Source organism: Aythya fuligula, chromosome 15 (assembly GCF_009819795.1).
Source record: "Aythya fuligula isolate bAytFul2 chromosome 15, bAytFul2.pri, whole genome shotgun sequence".
NCBI classification, from domain to species: domain Eukaryota; kingdom Metazoa; phylum Chordata; class Aves; order Anseriformes; family Anatidae; genus Aythya; species Aythya fuligula.
In genome coordinates, this window is record NC_045573.1 from 15,774,066 (window position 1) to 15,796,238 (window position 22,173).

Sequence of the window (22,173 nt, forward strand, 5' to 3'; positions counted from 1 at the left end):
CACCACCACCACACCATTAACAGATCACTCCACGCTAGACGAAGTGCAGTCTATGCACATCGGAGACTTCACACCTGAGATCCAACACCATCGGCACTTCTTCCCATGACTCAGAAGTGCTTTTAGTGGTCTTCCTTTACCATCACAGGTTTGCTAGCACTGATTGTGTTCCATCTCTTCTTTACACACTGCAACATGCAGAAAAATGGGGCAGGACACAGGGCAGGACCACAGAAATCTGATGTGCTTGTTACAGGCTCTCAGTAGTTCTGAGAGCAGCCTAGTAAAAAGGAAAGGCAAACAAACCAGACTCCGGAGAACAACCTTAAATACTGTTATGTGAGAAAGAAAGAAAATGGAGTTAATGGTATTTCTTTCTCATTGGAGAACACAAGCAACTCTAAATCTAGGCTTTTGTGCTGAGCTGTGAAGGAGTCTAAATCAATTGTGCTCACAAGAAATGACTCCTCTTAGCCTAATTATGCAACTACTAAACCTGTTTTAAAGGTAACTATTACAGCATAGCAGCTATAACCACAAGCCAAGTCACCTACAGACTTGGTCTGGCAGATCTATGGCAAGTTTCTGATGTGTAAACACTGCTTGGTACCCAGAGCATGGGGACCTAGGACACTTAAGCATCATGCACGTACTGCTCAGTTTGGATGCACAGGTAGGAGGTCTTGGGACCTGCTATCCACAGTATCTGACTGCATTGTTCTTGAAGTGGTACTTGTATAAAAAACAACTGCCACGGGCTCTAATTAAGCGTGCTGAATGCTACAATGATCTGAACTATTACACGGAAGCAAAGAGATACGCTTTGTTTTTATAAGGGAGAACTGTACATGCTGCTGTGTGTGCTGGTTTGTCTTGTACACTTAGCTTTTATTTTGTAGTTAAAACGAATTCAGAATGAGGGCAGAGAAAACAGAGTAGATATATTCATTCCCCGTTCAGAAAAGGTGACTAAATGAGGGTAAGGAACATGCCAGACAGAACCTGGGGCAGGGAGACAAAGGATGCCCAAGAAAATGATTATTTTCCACTTGCAAAGTAAGGGGCATTACATTAAATTCCATGAAATTTAAATTACGGTAGGCAAGCAAATAAAATAATTTTTCAAGAATCACATGAAATATACAGAGGATGCTGTGGAGCTCAAGCCACCTTACTAGCACTTTTTGTCTCAGAAGCAGCGGTGTGGGTTCAAAACAGGAGGTCCACAAAGCAGAGTGCTACCAGCGGCATGGGGGAGGCCTGGTGGGGACAAGGAGCAGTGGTGGGGAGGGACGCTACTGGGGGTGTCCTGCCAGGCCCCAGGTCTTACAGCTCAGGGACATCCTGGCCTGTGGATGGTGCCTCTGCTTTTGAAAATTCCCTGTGAGGGTGTCCCTCACTTTTCAAATCAGCACACATCGCCGGAGTTTACAAGATCCCGGCAAAGAGTGCCACCGTTTAGCTGTCGTACAAAATAACTCTTTCTTTTTGTTTTCAACCTACCCTCTGATGTTGCATTTGACATTCTCCAGTTCTTAAACTGCTGCTTCTTCTCCTTCTGCTACTTGTGCCTTCCAGGCTTTTATCGTATCTTTCCTCAGTTATCCATGAAGGTAGTGCCAGACAGCTGCTTCCTAGTCTATATAGTCGTTACAGCTACAACAGCCATTTAACACTTTTGATGATTTTTATTTTCCTTGTTGCACTTTTTTTTTTTCCTGGACCTTTTCAAAATAGAGAAAAAAAGCAAAAAAGCAAGGCTGTTAAACCAGGCTGCACTCAGTATTCAAGATGCAGAACCACGGTGAACTTATACAAAGCATATATTATTCCCATTCACTTCCAAAAGCAAAGAAATAAATGGAAGATGACTCCATCAAAAGCTGTTAAAACACGAGGAGGCAGCCTAGGGAGCTTCAGAAAACCCTCAGGGCGCGGGCAGTGGAGAAGTGAGTGCTCCATGGCTTAACATTCACCATAGGCATCTGCTGCTGACAACCCTCAAGACACAAGGCACCAGGTTACACACAATGTTTGCTTAATACAGGATGCCTGATCTTACGGAGATATGTGGGGTTTCTATAAGAAGCTTTTGACCCAAAAAATCTGTAAACAGCCTAAACAGGAACAGCATAGGAAAAAAAATCCAAGGTTCCTAACTCAGAAGACAGTTTTAGACCATCTATAATCCTTAGTGTGAATACAACTTTGGTGTTCAGACTAACGGAGCACCTGGGTTGTTTCCCTTCCACTTCCAGAAAAGCAATCCCGGCTGCTGGGGCGCACCCACGTGGAAGGGCTTTGGGGCGCAGGCTGAGCCCCGGCTCCCCACCCAGCCCTGTACCCAGCGTGGGGGCCTCCCCTCCCATGACTCCCTCCAATTCCCTCTGAAGGTTTCCTCCTCACTCGACCTGTGGCCATGGGGCGCTGAGCTGGGCCTGCGGGCATCCAGCCCCTCAAGATGCAGCCAGTGCTGGGGTCATGGTTACACGTGGGGGTTAACGACAACAAAAGCCCTGAATGATTTCAGGCCTTTACGGGAACTGACATACATGCACACATCCACGCCTGCCAAAGGAGGAGCTCGTAAGGTTTCCTCAGAAAGGCAAGGAGCGCTGCCACCAAAAGCATTATTTCCTCGTGGAATTCAGTTTGCAGCATGTTTAGGTTTAATAACACAAGTTGCGAGCAAACATATTCGTAAGCGATGATTTTAAGAGATTCCTACTACAAAAATCTGTGCTTTGGGTTAATCTCACCATTCATTTTCACTGTAATTAACAAAAAGTAATTATGCTGTCATCTAAAACTAACAACCGCAGAGTGAGCAAAACAAGAAACGTTCCCTTTTCAGAAGGGATGCTTTATGATGGGCTAGAACAAAACAGTTTCTTGTCCAAAATGCAGATTACAGAATTTCTATATTCCACCAGTTCCCCAAATTCCGGAAAGATATTGTTCCCATGAGTTTTTGAGGTTGTTATTTAATAAGCTAAGTTTCCAGATCTCCCTTGTTAGCACTTTTCCACGTTTGATAAAAACTTCAGCTGGACAACAACAACAAGCAGAAAAGGACAGACCTGGCTCTGTTCAGCCTGAAGAAAAGAAGACCAAGGGGGAATCTTATTAATGTTCATAAATCCCATATGCGTGGGAGACAGAGGGATTTGGCCAACCTCCTTTCCGTTGTTTGTGGGGACAGGACAAGGGGCAATGGCCACAAAATGGAGCCCAGGCAGTTCTGCACCAACATGCGAAAGAACTTCTTCATGGTGAGGGTGACGGAGCACTGGGACAGGCTGCCCAGGGAGGTTACTGGGTCTCCTTCTCTGGAGATATTCAAGGCCTGTCTGGACGCCTACCTGGGCAGCCTGCTCTGGGGAACTTGCTTTGGCAGGGGGGTTGGACCCGATGATCTCGTGAGGTCCCTTCCAACCCCTACAGTTCTGTGTAGAAAACCCATCCTGCACGTCAGAAGTAGGCCCATTTGGGCAGCAGTTTCCACAAAGATTTTTGGGGTCTGGCCACTCCCAAGAAACCACAGCCATTACACTTCTGGCTAGCATTAATTTAATGAATCATCTGCCGAGTGGCTGCTCTGCCTTTTCAGTCCTTGCAGTACAAATGCTGGCAATCACTGAAAAAGCCTTAACACGGGACTGAATCCAGAGTCTTCCTCGGTCTTCACAACAGAATCAGCAGGTCCCAGCGCAGTTTAGGCTTTGCTCAGCATTCACTTTTACATAAGATTTAAACTTGATTTTCCCTTTCATTCTGACAGTAACCTATTTTTTTCCACTGCAGTGCTACTGTGGGCAAATAATTACTTGGGCTCCAAGAAAGAGGTGGTTATTGCTGGAAAGCGTCTGAACATCAGCTTCTCCTTACTGCTTTAAAAATGGAATTTACTACACTGAAAACATCCAAACACCAGCAGGCACCAACATCAGTATTAAACCATGTTGATTATTTCATACTATCTACATGAAGAACACCTCTCTTTGTTTAAAGAAAGTTAAGCCACAGCTCCAAAACCCTTTCCTGTAGAAACTTTAGGACTCGCTGGCATGGGCTTCCATTATTTACAGAGGAATTCATAGAAGACTGCAGGACAGGAATTTTCTAATTCTCACTTAAACACTCCATTGACAATTTTATCGCTTTTTTTGTCAGCAGCTTGAAGCCTTTTTTTTTTTTCCCCTTTTGAATGAAAACATAAGAAAACTTTTAAGAAGTAACCAAAAAGTTTTTCCTGTTTGACTACTCAAGCGTTAAACATCCACCCAATTGTTCTGGTGCCAAAGGGCTGCCACAGGACCACATAGCCAACTTCTCATATTTGTTAAGCAAACACAATCAGAAAAGAAGTATACTTTGTATTTTAGAGAAAACAATATACGTACACAGAAGGCACAATGCTGCAGACATTTTGAGGCCAGATTTCTCTTCCAAAACCTAATGTAAATGCACCAAAATCAATGAGGCAGAAATACTGCTGTAGATGCCCCCATATCTGCACCAGCTGAGAACAGCTACACTCAGGTCTCCAAAAATCAAGCATCTTGGAAAACAAACAAGAATGAAAAGAATACCTACTGATAAACACTGCAACACCTGTAAATCAGCAACCATTTTAATGTGATTCTTTATCACAGACACAGCTTCTTGAACTGTACACATCATGCAGTATCATTTGTAGCTGCACGCCTCAAAAATACATGGTTTATGCAAACTGTGCAAAAAAAACTATTTTAGAAACAGAAATTTGAGAGACATTCAAGAAATGAGGCCATCCACCTAAGCAATTTAGATTTCACCTTGCAGTCCAACCAAGTGACTGACAGGTGTGGAGGTGATGCTTTGGACAGATTTTGTTTTATACGATGGGGCTCTTGCATATTGCAGCTCTCTCATTAATGCCCCGATGTGTCAGAACCCCAAATAACTATTTCTCCATAACCCTCTCTCCAACCCATTCCAAGGTTAAGAGCACTTCATGTCCTCCACAGTCTTTTCTCCCCTGAAAGGCATTGGATTTCCCTCCATCAGGAGCCACCCCACTGCACCTGCAGCGCCCTCCCAGTACCTCCAGCTGATTGGAGGCAGCATTTCAAAGTGTCCATGCCACATGCTGAGGAACATTTAGCTCTTTACTTCAGAGCCTTCCTGATAAAGCTTTAGTTTAGTTTTCTTTAAGAATGGAGAAAGAATACCAAGTTGGACACAAATTTTATCCCTTTGAAAAGCCAGTCACCTCACATGGGGCAATGCTAACAACTAGCACACTGCTGAGCAAAACTGCATTCTGAAGAGTGAGTTTTACTTTACTGTTTACACATTTGTTGTGTATTTGCTTTCTTATTTATTGCATATTTCATTTGTTGCTCCACGAGCCAAGCCCTCAGACTGTATTTCAATAGCATTCTGGACAACCATTCTCAGAGCACAAAGCCAACAAAACAGACTTGAAAATGTGTTTTAGAGCAGCTGACTACTGCATGTCAGCCACTGAATTAAATCTTTCTTACGCTCTGCAAAACACACTAATTCCACAAATACACTCCCAATCTCAATACTCTATTCTTTCTGGCAAATCTTCCTAACTACTGCTATTTTTGCTCCATTGCTTGCACCACTCATCTGAAGCAAATTTTGAGGACTTCCAAAATTAATTACTGCCTTCCTGCTTTGCCTCTGGCAAGAAGCTGGTACAAACATCACCACCAAATTAAGCTGTATCTCAACCCCCTTATTCTATTGATGATGAATGGTTCTTCCTTTGTCTCAGGAAACCCGTAAGTCCCAAAAGTCTTCTCCCCACCCTTTATTTTCCTCTCAAATGATATATCGCTTGTGGCTTGTGTCATCATCAGACATTACAAACGAGGTGACTGCTCACGCACCGCTGGAACAGAAACCCTTACTGGTTGCACTCTTCTTTCTAGGCCACTTACACTTCTAGCTGTACCTTTATCCCACAGATGCTGTCAGTATTTTATGTATATCCTTGGAGCATGAAAAAGCAGATTTATTTTTTCCAGTCCTCCCCATTACTGGATCCTCAGTGCATTTCCTCTCTTCTTCCCAGACTCCTTTTCCATGACTTGGAAACCTAACACTTTTCCTTGGAGGAACAGAGAAATGGTGAGTGTAGGATAGGGCAAGGCAGCTGATCAGAAGAGAGGACAAAAAACAAATGCAGAGAGAGAGGTATACCACAAACTGTTCAGAATGAAATTCCTGACACTTTAAAAAAAACAACAACAACAACAAAAACGTATTATTCAATTAAGAATCTATACAGATTTATTTCTCCTTTCAGAAGCAGTCAGGACACAAAATAAGGAATCTTCCTTAAGAAATAAAGTTCATTAAAAACATCGACAGCTAGTATAAATCCTTTGAAGGTTTCTCATCTACAAGTTTTTTGTTTGTTTGTTAACACCATGAAATAACAGAATTGAAGCAAAGAGTTCCAATTTGAATGCCATTACATTCAAGTTTGGGAAAAGGAAAGGAAACAAAACCCAGACGTTATGGGTCAAAGTCAGAGTAAGATACGGATTTATGAAGGATTACAGAGTAGATTTGCAGAAGCAGCAATAGTTTAGCTGCAACTTTTATTCACAGTGAAGTACTCTTCCATTTCTATGGGATACTCTATTCCATTTCTGCAAGGAAAAGACATGCCATGCCACGCTTCTGCAGTAAAGAATAAGAAGATATAAGAGAGAAAAAGAATTAAGACAAGATAGACTTGAGGCTGAAAGGAGAATGCTTTTTTTGCTGGAGGTTACTGGGGGGAGAAGCTGCACTCTGGGGCAGAGCACTCAGACCTGCAAAAGAACCAGCAAAAACAAACCCTTTGATATGATATTCAGTTATTTCACCTCCTTATAAGCACCTGGGTTTTTGTAAGTGGCAATATGTTGTGTTTACTGGTGTGGCAACACAACACTGGCATACTTTTAACAGCTAAGCTACACAAAAGGAAATTCATCTGTGCACATGTAACAGGAGAGCCTTTCTTTACCTGTTTCAGCTTGTTCACTAAGGCCAACAGACATGATACACCGTCTATAGTTTTACCTAGCAGATACACCTGTTTTTTTCCTACTACATCCTTTGACCATTAAAATGTTAAAATAAAGAAATAAACACACATGCCATTTGATTAGCTCATATGGCTAAGTTTATGTATTTTAATACTCCTGTGGATGCTTTATTCCTGATGCATTTTCAGCACATTTTAAGATCAAAGAAACCCCCCAAAACAAGAAGAGAGAGACAAAGGATGAGTGAGCAGATGTCTGTCTCACTTGGGCTTGGATTGCCTTGGTAAACAAGAGACAGCTCTAAACATCCAAATGATAACCTGTGGGATGCTAGACATCTCCTGGACTTTATTAGGCTGTCTACTGTGCTCTAGGAACTTGCCTCTCTAGCAAGGCCCTGGGATTTATCCCATACACTGTTGTATGGCAGAAGAGAAGTCATCCACCGCAAGGACCATGCTGCACACAGATACCCTGCTCATTAGTACTGCGCTGGATGATCCAGGACAAAAATAGCGTGCCTTCATCAAACAAACCGCTGCCAGTACCACCCTCTGCCCTATTACAGTATTTGGTAAGTATTGAAACAGAATGCATGACCCCAGAACACAAAGGGAATCCTTCCAATATCACTTATTAGACGCTTTGTTTCTAGATTTTATTATCAGTCCTACCATTGTCCCTACCTAATAGCTGCAGTGTTCACAGCCAATTTTTTTTTTTTTTTTTAAAGTTCTTTATTTTCATTCTTCCCTCTTCTGCAAATATCAGTAGCAACAAACTCCTCCTGAGTTCCACAGGCACACAGAAATGCTGGAACTGCAGCAGTACTTACTTCCTAGCACTCAGTCCAATCCAGCATTCCTGAAGTCCAACTGCACTTCAAGTCACCACAACCTTCCTTCCCTGATCTACCGATTCCTAACTCCCCCTGAGCTTTGGTTCCCCAGGGAGCATCCACTTGAACATGGGAGCCCAGCTGCAGGGGAACCAGAAAGGCTGTCCCAGATCCACCCACCAAACGCTTCCCCTTCCAGCCCAGCCCATCCATTTGCACACATGCAAACTAAAATTCATGACACTGGTGTCCAAAGCACTCTGGCAAAATTATGGGATCCTTCTATGTGGGAAGTTAAGAACCTGTATTAAGTGACAACCTCCAGTTCCATGGTAGCATTGCATGTGCTGGATTAATTGCACGATGCAAGCCCTGCTCTAGGGATGGCTTTATATGTCATTTTTCTATTTAGTTTATTGAATGTACTTTTGTTTGTTTTTAAGGAATACCATTTTGAGCATTGCTGGGCACGCAAAGTTTTCATTTGATTTATGTTACCAATTTTAATAAAGATGCAAGTAAGTCAAAGATTGGAGCAGATAAGAGGTAGCTTTTTCAGTCTGTTCTGCAAGCAGGGAGTAAAACCAGAAACAGCAAGATTTTTTTCTTTAGTATTATTTTACTATTACTACTATTATTCTTGCAATGGTCCTTTACATGAATCCTTTATCCAGGACGAAAGCCGAGACCGCTACCCTTCAGTTCCTGTGCTGGTGCACTTGGTTTGTCAGGTCTCCAGCAGAGCTCCCTGGCAGCAGCCCAGGAGCCAGCCAGAGCTTCTCAACACCCAACTCTCATGCATCCACTTATGTGGTTCCTAATCCTTGTGATTCCTTATCGTAGGGTGAAAATGAAGTCAGGGGGAGGAAAGCAGTAGACAAAAAGCACATTAGTTCTAGGTCATTTAAGTATTTTTGAGACCAGATTGTGTTTTTGAGCTTTGATTAGAAAGGAGGAGAGGATTGGTAGAAATCAAGGCACGCACACATCCCCGGAAGAGCTGTTGCTGGCTACACTGGTACTGTAAACTTCTTCAGTAGTAATCTACATTTCAGTATAGCTGTAGCAGCCTAACTCCAATCCTCATATTTGATCACTGCTTGAAAAAAATGTATCCAAGATAACCGGCAGGGCCCTGGGGAATGGGAGATGCATCTCTCGCTACTGCAACAAGTGGAACTATAGCATTTTATTTTCTCTTAAATCTCACAAGACAGTTAAACAACCTGGCTAGGCCAAAAACCTAAATTATTCAGGTGTGTCCAGGTACTGAACTACCATTAAAATGTTACTTTAAAACAACTTGTGCTGCTGGTGAATAGAAGAGACACAATCTGAACACTCCTGAGCAGACGAGCAGGCAGCTGCATACCCTCACCCCCCAACACATGACCTACAGTTACAGATCCCAATAAATGGCAGAGAAATGTGGTAGGGCAAGGAAAGTGTTCCAGCTCCCAGAAAACAAATGCCTCAGCCAATATAATCAGGAGTCCTTTAAATATGTTAACTTGACGAGTTGGGTTTCTATAGCGCTAGAAATTCGGCGTTATCCGTCCGAGCACAGATGCCACTCCTAGCCTGGCAGGGGATCAAGGCACTATCTGAGTGGCAGCAGGGAAGAAGGAACTGATACCCCTCTAGCCTCTTCTCTGTTTGGGTCTGAAGAGCACCTAGACAGGGCTGCCACCAAAACCGAGGGACTCTGCCCATAAAATAAAAGCAGGAGATCCCAGGCTGCCCACTTCACCAGGCACTCTTCTGAACTCAACCAGGATGTAGGCCAAAATTATTATTTTCAAAGTAGTGACCTATTTTCAGAGCTTGTTCTCCCAAGGCACCCTCATCTAGGAAACAGCGGCTTAAAGTAGGCTTCTGCCATCCCCAGAACAATTCACCCAGCTTAGAGACTGCTCCTAAGGAAAGAGTGCTGCCAGAGGCAGGGTGATGGGCAGGTTAACTGGTGTTGCACACCAGGCAGCTATGGGCAAGCGAGGCACCCCCAGCTGGAGAGCCACATTACCAAATTAGCCCCCCACCAAATGTCTGAGCATGATATAGAAAACAAAAGTGAAACACAAAAGTGAAACACCACCAAGAATGGGTTTAACACTCAGAAGTTAACTAGCTTCTCATGGTATACAGCACTCTGATATTTAGGGCAGAAATGACCCATTAATTGCTCTACAATTCCAATAGCTTTAAAAAAATGTCTTAGATCAGAACACACAAACATCTCTTTATTGACAGAGTTGTATTCTGCCAAAATCTCAAATATTTTTACTGTCTGCCCATCCTTTGATTTAATAAAGCATGCAGCTGAGGTGCTTAATGTGCATTTCAAGGTATATTAAGACAAGAGATCAAAAATGAACATTAGCCTCGTTTTCCTCTGCCAATATTTTACTCAAGCTACACTAACTAGACCCAGTCTAGCATTAAGATAGTTTTGTATTCCCAAATCTAACCTGTAAATAAGGTGCAAACAGCAAAAGATACTTTAACTTTAAAATGACCAAAATTACATGCATCTCCTCCTATAACCTGTTTATTTCTGAGAAATGTTTAACTCTGAACTCTCCTAAACAGCCTGCTACAAACTTGTAAGATCCAACCACATTTTGGAAACTGGCAGGTCTTGTTTAGGTGAGGACAATTAAACTGGCCAGAGAGCTAGGCTCATGGAAAAGCCACAGTAAGCACTAATGCCAGGTCTGAATATGACCTTGAAATTTTTTAATCACTGTATTAGAAGAAGAGCTGGCTTGGGCAGGAGGTTTCCCTCCTTCCCAAATATTACACTGTGATTGCTGGAGATCTTAATACGTACTTTAATCTAAAAATAGTAACCCATTTAGTATAGGTGAGAAAGCTGAAGATCCTTCAGATGTATGTTCAAGTTGGAGAATTCAGGAGTATTTTTAGCTCCAAGGAATGCCCTTGTGCAAAAAAAAAAAAAAAAAAAAAAAAGATATTCAGAAGCAGACCTATAATGGGAACAATTTCATCCCCAGACGTGGTTCGCATCTGAACAACATTCAATTTTTATAATGGTAAAAGCAGGTGTCAGTAGTAAGAACTAAGTTTTTATTTACTACTCATCCTTGTCACCTTGCTACAGCCCTGTCTCCTAATGCATTTACTGGGGGAGAAAGGTCCCAGTGTCAAACAAAGGTTCTTGGGAAAGTTAAAGAAGTTATAGCAGTTATCAACAGCTTAGGAGTTCTCTCTCTGTCTCTCTCCTGCCTCCTCAGTCAAGCTGGCCCACTTGTTTGTTAGGCCAAACAATAACCTAGACCAGTGAACTGAGCTAGGTTAAAAATAAACCCAGAATAAGGAAGTTACTTTAAATTTCATTCTCTTCATTCATCTTATTTACCACGTACTCCCCCATACAGTTGTGACAGTGCAAGTGAGGGGGGCAAAAGAGAGGTGTAGAGGTGAAACACTGCTCCAGAAGATACCTGTTCTCTGCAGGAGGGTCAGCATGAACTGTACACAAACTCTTCTCCTGGCCCTCAGTAGCATGTAAATAGTAATCTTAAAAAAAAGTCAGGTTTAGCACCCAGATGAAAATCCAAACCTTTCCCTGCAGCTTTTGCCCAGTACTGGGTCAGGCTCCTCATCCTTATAGACACTGGTGTCCAGTGGGCAGCTGCACGCAGGAGATGTTCAGCATCGCTGAGCGCAGCGAGGTCTGGCAGCATGCACATCACATCTGCTAACTGCGAGCAGGCTTCTGCTGTACTCGTTTAAGCAAAAGTTAGGTCCCAATAATGGTATTTTTGAAGAAGTGGGCCTTGATGGTGTGCTCTGTGTTGAAGTCAGTGCTACCAGCGTAGCTCGACTCACAGAGGGATGTGTGCACGCTGAGGCTCACGCTCAGACAATTTGCTCATTACAATCAATCCAGTACTGCAATTCCCCATGGGTTTTGTTCTTCACAGGTGCCACAAAGTATCTAAATGTTGACTCAACGTGAATTCAAGTTATCAAGGTCCATTTATACAAATGATTCCAGTGCAGGAATGCTTTTGTAAGATGACCAGCAGACACTTGCTGACGAGAACCACTGGAGGCACGGTCTCTCACTGCATTAGTGTCAGCACCTCTCAGTTTGTTATATTGAAGGCTGACGAAAGGTCTTAATGAATTAGTTGAAATGTCTTCTTAACCCAGCAAGAGGTCACTGACCACAGCAGCTGAGGTTTCATGCTGAGCCTGCAGGTCTGCAGATACATGCTGTGGGTCTGCATGCAAAGACAAGGATGATCAGGGGCTGCTTAGGGGCAGCAGTAGGTGAAACAAGATCCATGGCTGCACAGCTTCCCACATGTTCTTCCCTTCCTTCTGTGCCATTACCAAGATCACGAGACTCCTTCCCCAGCAGAGATGCATTGCTAGGCAGATGAATTACAGAGCACTCCTTCCTCCAGAGAGGAACCCCAATAATCCCTTCCCAAAACAGATCCCATCCCTCCCATGCCAACCCTTTCCTACTTCGGAAGCTACACTTCAGGGCGGAGGGTGTAAGCCAAAGCATAAGCTGATGTACACAAGTTGAAGAACAAGACAAATCTGCTGAGAACAATAAAGTATCTTAAAATCAGTACGAAACTGACATGACACATTTGAAGAAACAAGCAGTTATCAAATTCTGCGGTCGAGATTTTAAAATACAATGTTTAAAAAAATCATTAAGTTGCTATTTCTGGCAGATTCCGGTTTGATTTAACTACTACTTAATTCCTCAGCTGTAAGGACACCTTAAAGGAAGAAAAAAAAAGCACATGCTTATGGTTACCACCTTTGTGGCATGACTGAGATACTGCACAGCACTGTACTAGTTTTTAAGGGGATCGCATTATAGGTGCAGGGTTGAAATCCAAGTAGCATCTGAAACAGTCACACTGAAATAGAGGAGCTGAAAACCACACAGGAAGAATGAGCAGAGGGAAAGGAAAGCAGAAGAGAATTGTGAAACACCACTGCTGCAATTGCTACTAGCAAGGAGGGTTTTGCATGTGGTTTGTGACCCATTCTTTAATTCATATAATTTACAGACACACTTGAGTTACCTCTGTGTTCAAACTGTGAATAGTATCTATTCTCCTCCAGAAATTACCTTCGACCTTCAATGTCATTAAGTAACACTTGACTAGGTGAACAACTCTTCAGAATAGGTTAGCTCTTTCCCAAAGAAGAAGGAAATGCAGCTCTCCATAGCTTGATTTAATGAACAATTAAATAGTATTCACACAGCCTGTGCTTAAGCAGATCCAGAATTCAAAACTCCCTTTAAGAAAAATTACATCTCACGTTGTCTTCAGATTTGAAGCCTGTAAACCTATATAACAGCATCTGAGCGTCTAGACATCTCTAAAATCCATAACAGAAGCAAAACAGCCATTTATCTAAATAGAATAGTTAAGGCATGCTGTGAAGGCAAACTTGTGTCTAAAAACTGTTAGCTGATTACAGTTACCAGAAATATCCCGGCAGTACGTAACTGAGATGTATTGCATGACTATTAAACAGCAACCACGAGGAGCTGGCTGCAGCAGAACAGCCTGGGCTTACAGGCATGAAGGAAGAATGCAACTTTTTCTCTACATCCAAATGTAATGCTTCTGTTCTTAAAAAAAAATTAAAATAAAATAAAAAAAAAGACACACAGAAGATGCAGAAACCACCTTGCCTACCAGGACTGCCAACTGTGCCTTGACTGCCCAAAACAAAATGTATTTCTAGGCAAGAAAAAAAAGGGTTGGGGGGGCAACTTACCATCACCTGACCAGTAACCTCTTCATTCTTTTCCAAGAATCAGAGAGCAGTGATACAAAGAAACACAACAGGTCACTGCTGAAATACTGCAGAGTCCTTAATGCACTTCCACACAAATACCCATCCAGTTGCAGGGGCTGCGGCACCCCAACAGGAACGGGATCAGTGATGGTCAGCATCGCAGCTGCTGGACAAAACAGCAACGTGCATCCCGTGATGCTTGCAAATCCAGGTACCAGCAGCAGGGCAGCCACAGCCTTCCTGCTCCTGCGACCTGACCTGCGCACCAGACCGTTCATACCGGCACAGGCCACAGCCACGTGTTACCCCATGTGTTACCCCCACATCCAGCGCAGCGGAGAGGGGCAGAACACAAGCTGAAAGCACCCTGCCTGGAGCAGAGCAGCCCAGACACAGCACCAATCCCCCCCATGGCCACAGCAGCCATGTGGGAGATGCTCAGGAGTGCAGAAGGATCATCGCATGGCCTAGAGGTGAGATCCTGCCTGCAGCCTCAGCGCAAGATTCACACCAATAACTTCCTATCAAGGCAAAGAAAAATGCATTGATCTTACACAGAGACTCTTAAAAATATAATTCCCTAAATTTCCATCATTTCTTAAATAACGTCTCTGCATATTAAGTGTTTTACCAATGCACTTACTATACATGTAAATTCTGTGCCTTTTTAACTGAAGAATTGGCCATTTTAACAAAGAAATACCCACTACTGAACCCTGATCTATTTAACAGGAAGAATATTAACTCACAGAGATGGATTTGGAATTTAGAACTGCCACTAAGTTTGAACAGACTTTCACACACTCCTGCTTTTATCCAAACCTCCATCCAAGTTCTGCTGGCCAATGCCAGTGATGTTAGAAAACAGACCTCTGAAAAATACAGGAAGCAAAATCTCTACTGGGGAAACACAACTATTCCTTTTTTCTTTTTTTTTTTTTTTAAACAGAGCTCAAAAGAAGTCCATCCAATTGTTATACTCGTATAACGTTGCAGTTAGAGCCCTAAAGAAAAGTTTTCTTTAGATCTTGATAAAAACGCACATGGACAGCTAGAGATGTATTTTTCAAGAACACTATTTCAGTTGCACCTTGCGAAATCACTAGACAATCAAGCTTAGAGCTATGGCAAACACTATTATCAATGATACTCCTACACATCCTTTCAGATTTACAGAAGGAAAAGGGAAATTAGGAAAAACAGCATTAAGATTTTTCACAGACTTTACATTTAAATCAAGTATTATAGGAATGCAATCAACCCCTTAGCATACAAAACATAGAAGTTCTGTTTTCCACCTCTTTTAGGGAGTTACATATAAAAGCTGACTGCATTTAAAAAATAATATGAATCCTATCTCCCAGGCCACAAACTACTGTGGCCCTGCTATAGACCTGCTCGGAGCTTTCCTCTCACAGGACATTTCAGCTCATTATTCACACTGTCTTCCACTGGCTTGCAATACGCTTTGGAGCTGTCAAGGTGCTGGTTTCATTGTGGGACCCCAGGTGTTCAGGCCACCTGGAAGGCCACCTCGCACACCAGCGTCCACACAGGAGCAAGCTGAGACGCTGGTGCCTTCCCTGCCCCGGTCCAAGGGATGCTCCGGGCACATCTCTGCAGGGCAGCGCTCTGGAGCTCGCTTTGTGGCAGCAGGCAAGGAGAGCTGGACTTGCCAGTGCTGGGTGTCCCAGCCTCCTGAGATGCTTGGTGCAACAAACTGTCATGGCTTTGCTTAAATCTTCACAATTAAACGGGTCAGGAATGACTTATTGCACTAATGCCAAACACCAATTAAAACCAAACTGAGACATGCTATGCTGCTTACATCACAGGATTTTAGTTTTACCAAAATTTACCATCTTTATTCTATGCTATTTTAAGTGATTTTGCTTGACAAATACACGCATGCTGTTACACTGAACAATCAAGCTGTGTTATTCTGGATGCACATTAAGTCCAGCACAAACCAGTCTTCAGGTGTGCTTTTGTACTCTGAAAAGTACTCCAAAGAGCACCTAGGCATCATAGTGAGAGATGCGGAAGAGTGAAATGGCCTTCCCCAAGCTGCAAATATTCAGTACAGTTTAGCTGTTCTCCAAGTCTATCCACTTATTTCCATCTGAATTGTTTCTGGTCAACAAAAGCTCAACCACCTAGTGAAAGTACGCAATATAAAGCAGAACCACACGGGATTTCCAAGCTGACCATTCCTCATTTTGCTGGCAATTCATTCAAAACCTATTCTGATCTCTCAGCATTTCTAAACCCACAGAGCTTGTTTTACTACAATCAGTAAGCATAGGTCAAAAAAGGGGTTAGCAGAAATATTGAAATGCAAGTGTTAAGTTCAAACCTGCAACACTGTGCACAGATACATTATGCTACAGCTGTTGCCACTGATTGGGTGCACTTTTACTCTGCACATACAGCTTTTTGCTAGTGTATCAGGATACAACACTAAAACTATCTGAGCAAAATGCACTAAGTATCTGAAGTACTAATAAAGGAAGATTTTAAAGAACTACCCTGAGTATTTAATAACTTGATAAATAACATAACCAGCCTACAGCCCCCAATCTACACACCAAGGCATTTTATATTAAATGTTAATCTGCTGGTTACATCAAACTAGCACCTAACAGATTTTCTATATATACTAATATGCATAAATCTGTGTTTGAAAAGGAAAAAAAAAAAAAAAAAGACGCTGCAGTTTACTCATACCTTTTATTGCAAGCTACCCAGTACTTTCCTCCTTTACAATCAACATTTTACAGCCACGAGATACAAAGTTAAGCTAAAACAACTCATCTAAGACATCTCAAAGCACAAACTAAAGCAAACAATGCCCTGTTTTAAATGTATAATCACTTAAGAAAAAAGTGGGTGCTTCACAAGCTCTAAACCAGTTCATTTTCACCCTTAGCCCAAATATTGAATGATGTCATGCAAGATGTACTGGCTGAACTGGTTTAACTGCCACAGGCTGGATGCACTGCGCAGATTTTTTGTGATAAATTATTCTGCAGCTCTGAAACCCATTCAGTTAGTCTCAATCAACCATCTCCATCTGCGGTTTTAGAGTTCGGGGCTATGCTGCTTTTACACACAACTTGCTCCATCACTAAATACAGCGACCGAGTCCGATATGCAGCAGATTTTGCGTCTGTTCTGAATTCAACCAGCAGCAAGCAACAGTTGGGATAGAGCAAGGAGCTCTGATACGTACTGGGACGTGCTGCATCCTGAAGAGCGCTACCTGTTTCCTTCTGCATTTTACATGCATTTACCATTACTTGATTTAGTTCACTTCTCCTTCACAGAAAGTTTACTAAATCTGAGAGCTTTTTAAGCACTTATTTGACAAAGAAAGCACAGAAGAGAACCAGAGATAGTCGGCATTCTTCTGAAGTCCCCTCCGTGCCATCTCCTCACAGCTGGCACGGAGCCGCTCTCCAGGAGGGATGCAATGCACGCCACTTCCCAAGGCCAGGCTTGCCGTTTCCAGAGGCACTACACATTATCATTACAGGGCATAAGAGACCAGGCCTGGTTCTTCACTCTAGCCATAACCTTGGAATTAACTTAATTTTGCTTGTTGTCTGCTGCATCAGCGCTTTTATCACCCCTCACTTGAGCATCATCCATTTCTTGGAAAAACATGAAGGCTGGAGAGGGGAGGGGGCAGGAAGAAGAGAAAAACGAGCAGGTACTTGTGTTCACATGATGAACCTGGCCTGCGTGTTCTCCTTGCGAACATACAGCCCCCTTCCTCAGCACGGGGCTGGAAGCAGTGCCGAGGACAGTGGAGGAGCTCAGGGAAGAGGGATACGGGCCATCAGGAGCAAGGCACACCAGGGCAGGCAAGAAAAGGACTGAGCCCCGTATTATGTAAGCAGCTGATACCAAAGTGACAGGGATGGAGAACACTAATGAGGACAAAATACTAGAGTATTCAGAAGACGGGCAAAAAAAGCGTTATGGATTTGTGTCCAATCTCCTACAATGGGACAGAAATCCAGTAAATGCTGTCAGCAGCCAACAAAACACGGATGAACAGCAAGGGCCGCAAACTTGCCATTGCGTGGACGCTGCGAAAAAGCATGATTTTAAATTTTTCTTACACACACACAGACATCTCCTCCTTTCTAAATAGCTTGCATCGTTTCACCTGGAATCCAAATCTCAGCATTAAACTAGCCTAAGTAGGGAAATGCTCAGAGGACAGCAGCACCAGGGAGGATGCAGGGCTGCACAAGGAAAATACAAGCCTGCAACCTCAGCTACCCATCACCACGTGTCCAAAGGCTACACTACGCCTGCTACATCTGAAACGAAGCAGCCCTAATGCGAAACATACATATGTACACAACTACAGGCAGAGGCTGAAACTACAAAGAGGCAAATTCAAACTATAAACAAGGGAAACCTCCAGTTATTAAGCTGCAAATGAGACTTTCCATGGAGGCAATGAAAGAACCTTATGAAATACGTAACTGTAGATTTGTATTAAGCCAAGTTCTTTGAAGCTCAACGAGACACATTTGTGCAAAGAAGTTCCCAAGGAGGCATACAGAACACAGGGGGATTTGGGTTTGATTACACCTCACAGAGCAGCTCACCAGCAACTGAGCAACCCTAACTCTTTGCATGATAAAGCAGCCTACGTAGCCTACCTTCAGTACAGAAAAAAATAGTATTTGTTTTTTTCCACTAAACTTATCTAGTATATAAACAAATAAAATATTCTGTGGAATAATTCACTAAATTAACATCTTGAGAGGGCAATTATCTCAAAGTCGGGCACTGATGGCTAACGCGCACACTCCCAGGATGTCTCAGTGCAAAGGCAGCCGCTGAACCAGAATCACATGCTTTATGCAGCAGTGGCTGAGGGGTGCTGGCAAAATCCATTACTACTGACATAATTTGGTAAAGACAGGCTGCTTGAGGTGGCAGTTTTCTTGTTCCTTCCCATCCCGATGCCAAACCTTCACCGTATTAATATAACACTAAACAAGGCTGCAGGGAGAACCAAGTTAAAAAGCAAAGAACAAAGCTACATTAAAAAAAAAAAAAAAAAATCAATTCCAATCACTTTATGGTGACAAGAAGTTGCGCTAGCACAAATGTTGGGGAAGGGTACAAGAAGAGAATCATCAGCAGCAAATGCTGTTTTCTAGCTAAGGAAGCTCTCGTGTTTAGCTGAAGGGACAAAATGTTTTTCTACACTTCACATAGATTTGGTGCTTCTCTGTCCATGCATCACTACCACTGTACCTTAGTAAGGCTAAAGCTGATTTCAAACACAACATCCACATGAAGACTACATATACATAGAGGTGATTCACAACATCACATTATTCTAGCCAAATTGGAGGAAGGTGAGCCTGTATCACACATGGTCGTCTGGAGTAGATACCTGCCCCTCATCCAGGCTGTCATCGCTTCTTTAGTTCATGATGCAGAGATTAAGCAGCTTTCCTTTCTAGAGGGTACGTCTCCCTCACTCCTGAAGTCTGACAGCCCCGTGCACGCTACTCTCACTTAGTGTCCACAAGATCAATGAAGAGTACAATATTCACAAGGGAAAGGGAAGGGAGAAAAACCCTGGACAAGAGAGCAGACGCTCAGAATATCATATCCGCTTAATCCTGAAGAATTTAATTCCATGCTTTTATTACTGCTTGATAGTTATTTTATTCATTAAGAACTGTTCATCTAGTATAGGTGTACAGAGAACAAGCATGCCTTCACATAGCTTGAAGCCAAGAAGTGCAATTTTCCACTGTGCATTCTTCACATACCTCCTAAATCTAGTGTGATCACTCAGTGAAGAATGGCATCTGACACTGTTTTATGCACGTTAAAATTAAGCTAAATACATACTATTAAATATTTTCCTCACTGCTTGAAAACATCTCTCCTGTGGAAGCATGACCACCCATACATAAGATGACGAACAATGTTTTACACAAAATAGAATGTATACCCAGGACATCTACTTTTAATAAAAGTTAGCAATAACCTGATCTCAGCAATTTGGTAAGCTTCACATTTCAAGGGGTGGAAAAAAGCATTTAAAAAGAGCCTCCAAAGGTTGAACAATTTTTGTTTTGCACACAGACAGGTCAGTAAACTCTCACAAATTAGCGAGCTCATAGTATCATCCTGAATCAGCTGAGCACAGCCTAATAGATTGCAAATAGACTTCTGAGGCAACGCTGCATTCCTAGGGATGCTGTGCTGATGTACACAGACAGCTTCCTTGCCCCTCCAAAGGAGCATAAGGTCTGCACAACCATCAGAGGGACTTCCACGTGCATTTTGGGCTTCTGTTTCCCCACTGACACAGGGGATGCAATCCTTAGAGGTGCATGGCACCTTTAACTGAATGAAGGTGTTCAGCATTTCACAGCATGCCCAGCATGGTAGAACACCAAACCCATAAAAAAAATCAAAATAAAAACATCAGGTAGTCAATAGCATTATGAACTTGAAAAGGATTTTGAGAAAGCAGATTGCTAAAGGCTATCAAAGTTTGCCGGAAAATATATCCCACAAAACGTTAATGTGCGCGCATGCATGCACACAAACAAATATGAAGCATTTTTAAAATCTTTTGTATTGGTCACTGAGTACATAATTGCCAATTTGGAGATTTTTCCAAAAAAAAAAATCAGTTCAATAGCAAATAGGTTTTAGCTATAATTTTAGGAAATAGAGATTTACATTCAAAAAAGCAAGGCTTCCTGTAATGACCTTTTAATCTTGAAAGGGAGCCACACAGTTACTGTGACAAACTCCTACTAAAACACCTTTGCTACTTGTAATTTCCAGGCCTGTTATTTAGTAGAAATATACATCTGCTACGTCAATTTCCGTGGTTCACAAGTGGAATGCCCTGTGTCGAGTTACCTTACTGCTAATCCAAATACTTATAACAAGACGTGTGCATTCACGGCCAGCCACCCTAAACAAGATTTAGGCAATATTTTGACCTCCAAGCCAAACCCCATGGGCACACGCAGCGCCGTGCCTGCCCTGCCCGACGGAGCGACCCCCGACGTGCTGTTTGCCCAAAAGAGCTGCACGGGGCTGAGCTCGTAGTTTGCAAGAGGGGGGAGGGGGAACAAAAAACAAAACAAAACAAAAAAACAAGGGCAGCAGGCGAGAAAGGCCGGGGGGACCGCTCGGGAGCAGCCCGCACACGCAGTGCCTCCTTCCCGAGCGCGGCGCAGCTGCATGACGGTGCAGGATGAGGGCCGGCGGCTCGCGGGCGCTACACATGGGCAGCGCTCAGCCCCCGCCGACCCCGCGCTAGGCCCGGCCGGGCGCGTTTGCTGTAAATAACCCCGGGAGGAGGGTTAATTAAAAATGGCGAGCAGCGTGGCTGCGCGCATACAATGAGCGGCCCCGCACCGGCCCCGGCCCCGGCCCGGCGCTGCTCGAGCCCGCCCCGAGGGGGGCGGCGGGGAGGCCCCGGCCCCCCCCCATTCATCCCCGGCCAACGCGGAGCCCCCTCCGGCTCCCCCCGCCCCGCTGCAAAGCAGGCCCCGGGCCGCCCCCCCCCGCCCCCAGCCTCCCGCCGGGCATCGGCGTCGCCTCCCGCGGGAGCGCGACCCCCCCCCGTCCCCGTGCCGAGCCGCAGGGATCCGGGCACCCGCAGCGCCCCCGGCCCATGCGGGAGGCTCCCGGGGCCCCGCCGAGCCCGGAGCCCCGCGCAGCCGGCCCGGGGAGCCGAGCCCCTGCTGCCCGGCCGCTCCCCCCCGGCGGTTCGCGTTCTTGCAGCGAGCCCCCCCCCAGTCCCCCGCTCCCCCTGCGCCCCCCTGCCCCTCGCACGCTGCTCCCAGCCTCAACTTTCCTCGCTCGGCGCCTCCCGCCGCCGACTCGCCCGCCCGAGCTCTCCCGGCCCCGGCCGCCCATGTTTGCAGAGGAGAGAAAGGGCCGGGCGCCCGTGCACCGGGGCCGGGCGCCGGGGGCCGAGGAGGGGAGCTCCCGGGGGGGAGCCGGGCTGCGGGGGAGCCCCGGGAGCCCGCGGCGAGGCTGGGGGAGAGCGGGGGGGAACTCGGCGCGGAGTTGAGGGCCCGGGGCCCAGCCTCACCTTCCATCTCCATGTCCTCGGGCTCGCTCAGCTGCTGCTCCCCGGGCTTCTGGTGCTGCTGCTGCTGCTGCTGATGGTGGTTCATGTCGGGCTGCGCTCGGGGCTGGGGCTCGGCGGCGGCGGCCTGGGCCTTTCCCGCGGGGGGCTGCGGGCCTGCGTCGGGAGGGGCAGGGGCGGAGGAGCGGCGGGGCCCGGGCAGCGGCCGGGACTGGGCACCCGCCTCGGGGGGCTGCGGCTGGGCTCCGGCGGGCAGGGAGCGGGCAGCCGGGGGAGGCAGCGAGACGCGCACGTATTTGCTCGCTATTCGCCCAATCTCGGCGGCGGCACCCGGTCGGGGGAAAGGGGTGGGGAGGAGGGACCGGCCGGGG

At 44.8% G+C, this 22,173-nt stretch overlaps 1 protein-coding gene across 1 annotated transcript in view; it reads right to left on the reverse strand.

The window, feature by feature from the left end:
* The window catches only part of USP7 (ubiquitin specific peptidase 7), a 72,128-nt gene extending 50,192 nt beyond the window's left edge, over nt 1–21,936 (reverse strand). Inside the window, exon 1 of the mRNA XM_032197372.1 lies at nt 21,806–21,936. Within this exon, the coding sequence (XP_032053263.1) occupies nt 21,806–21,890 (85 nt within the window). The 5' untranslated portion in view covers nt 21,891–21,936. The remainder of the gene's footprint in view (nt 1–21,805) is intronic.
* Nucleotides 21,937–22,173: the final 237 nt, after the last annotated feature.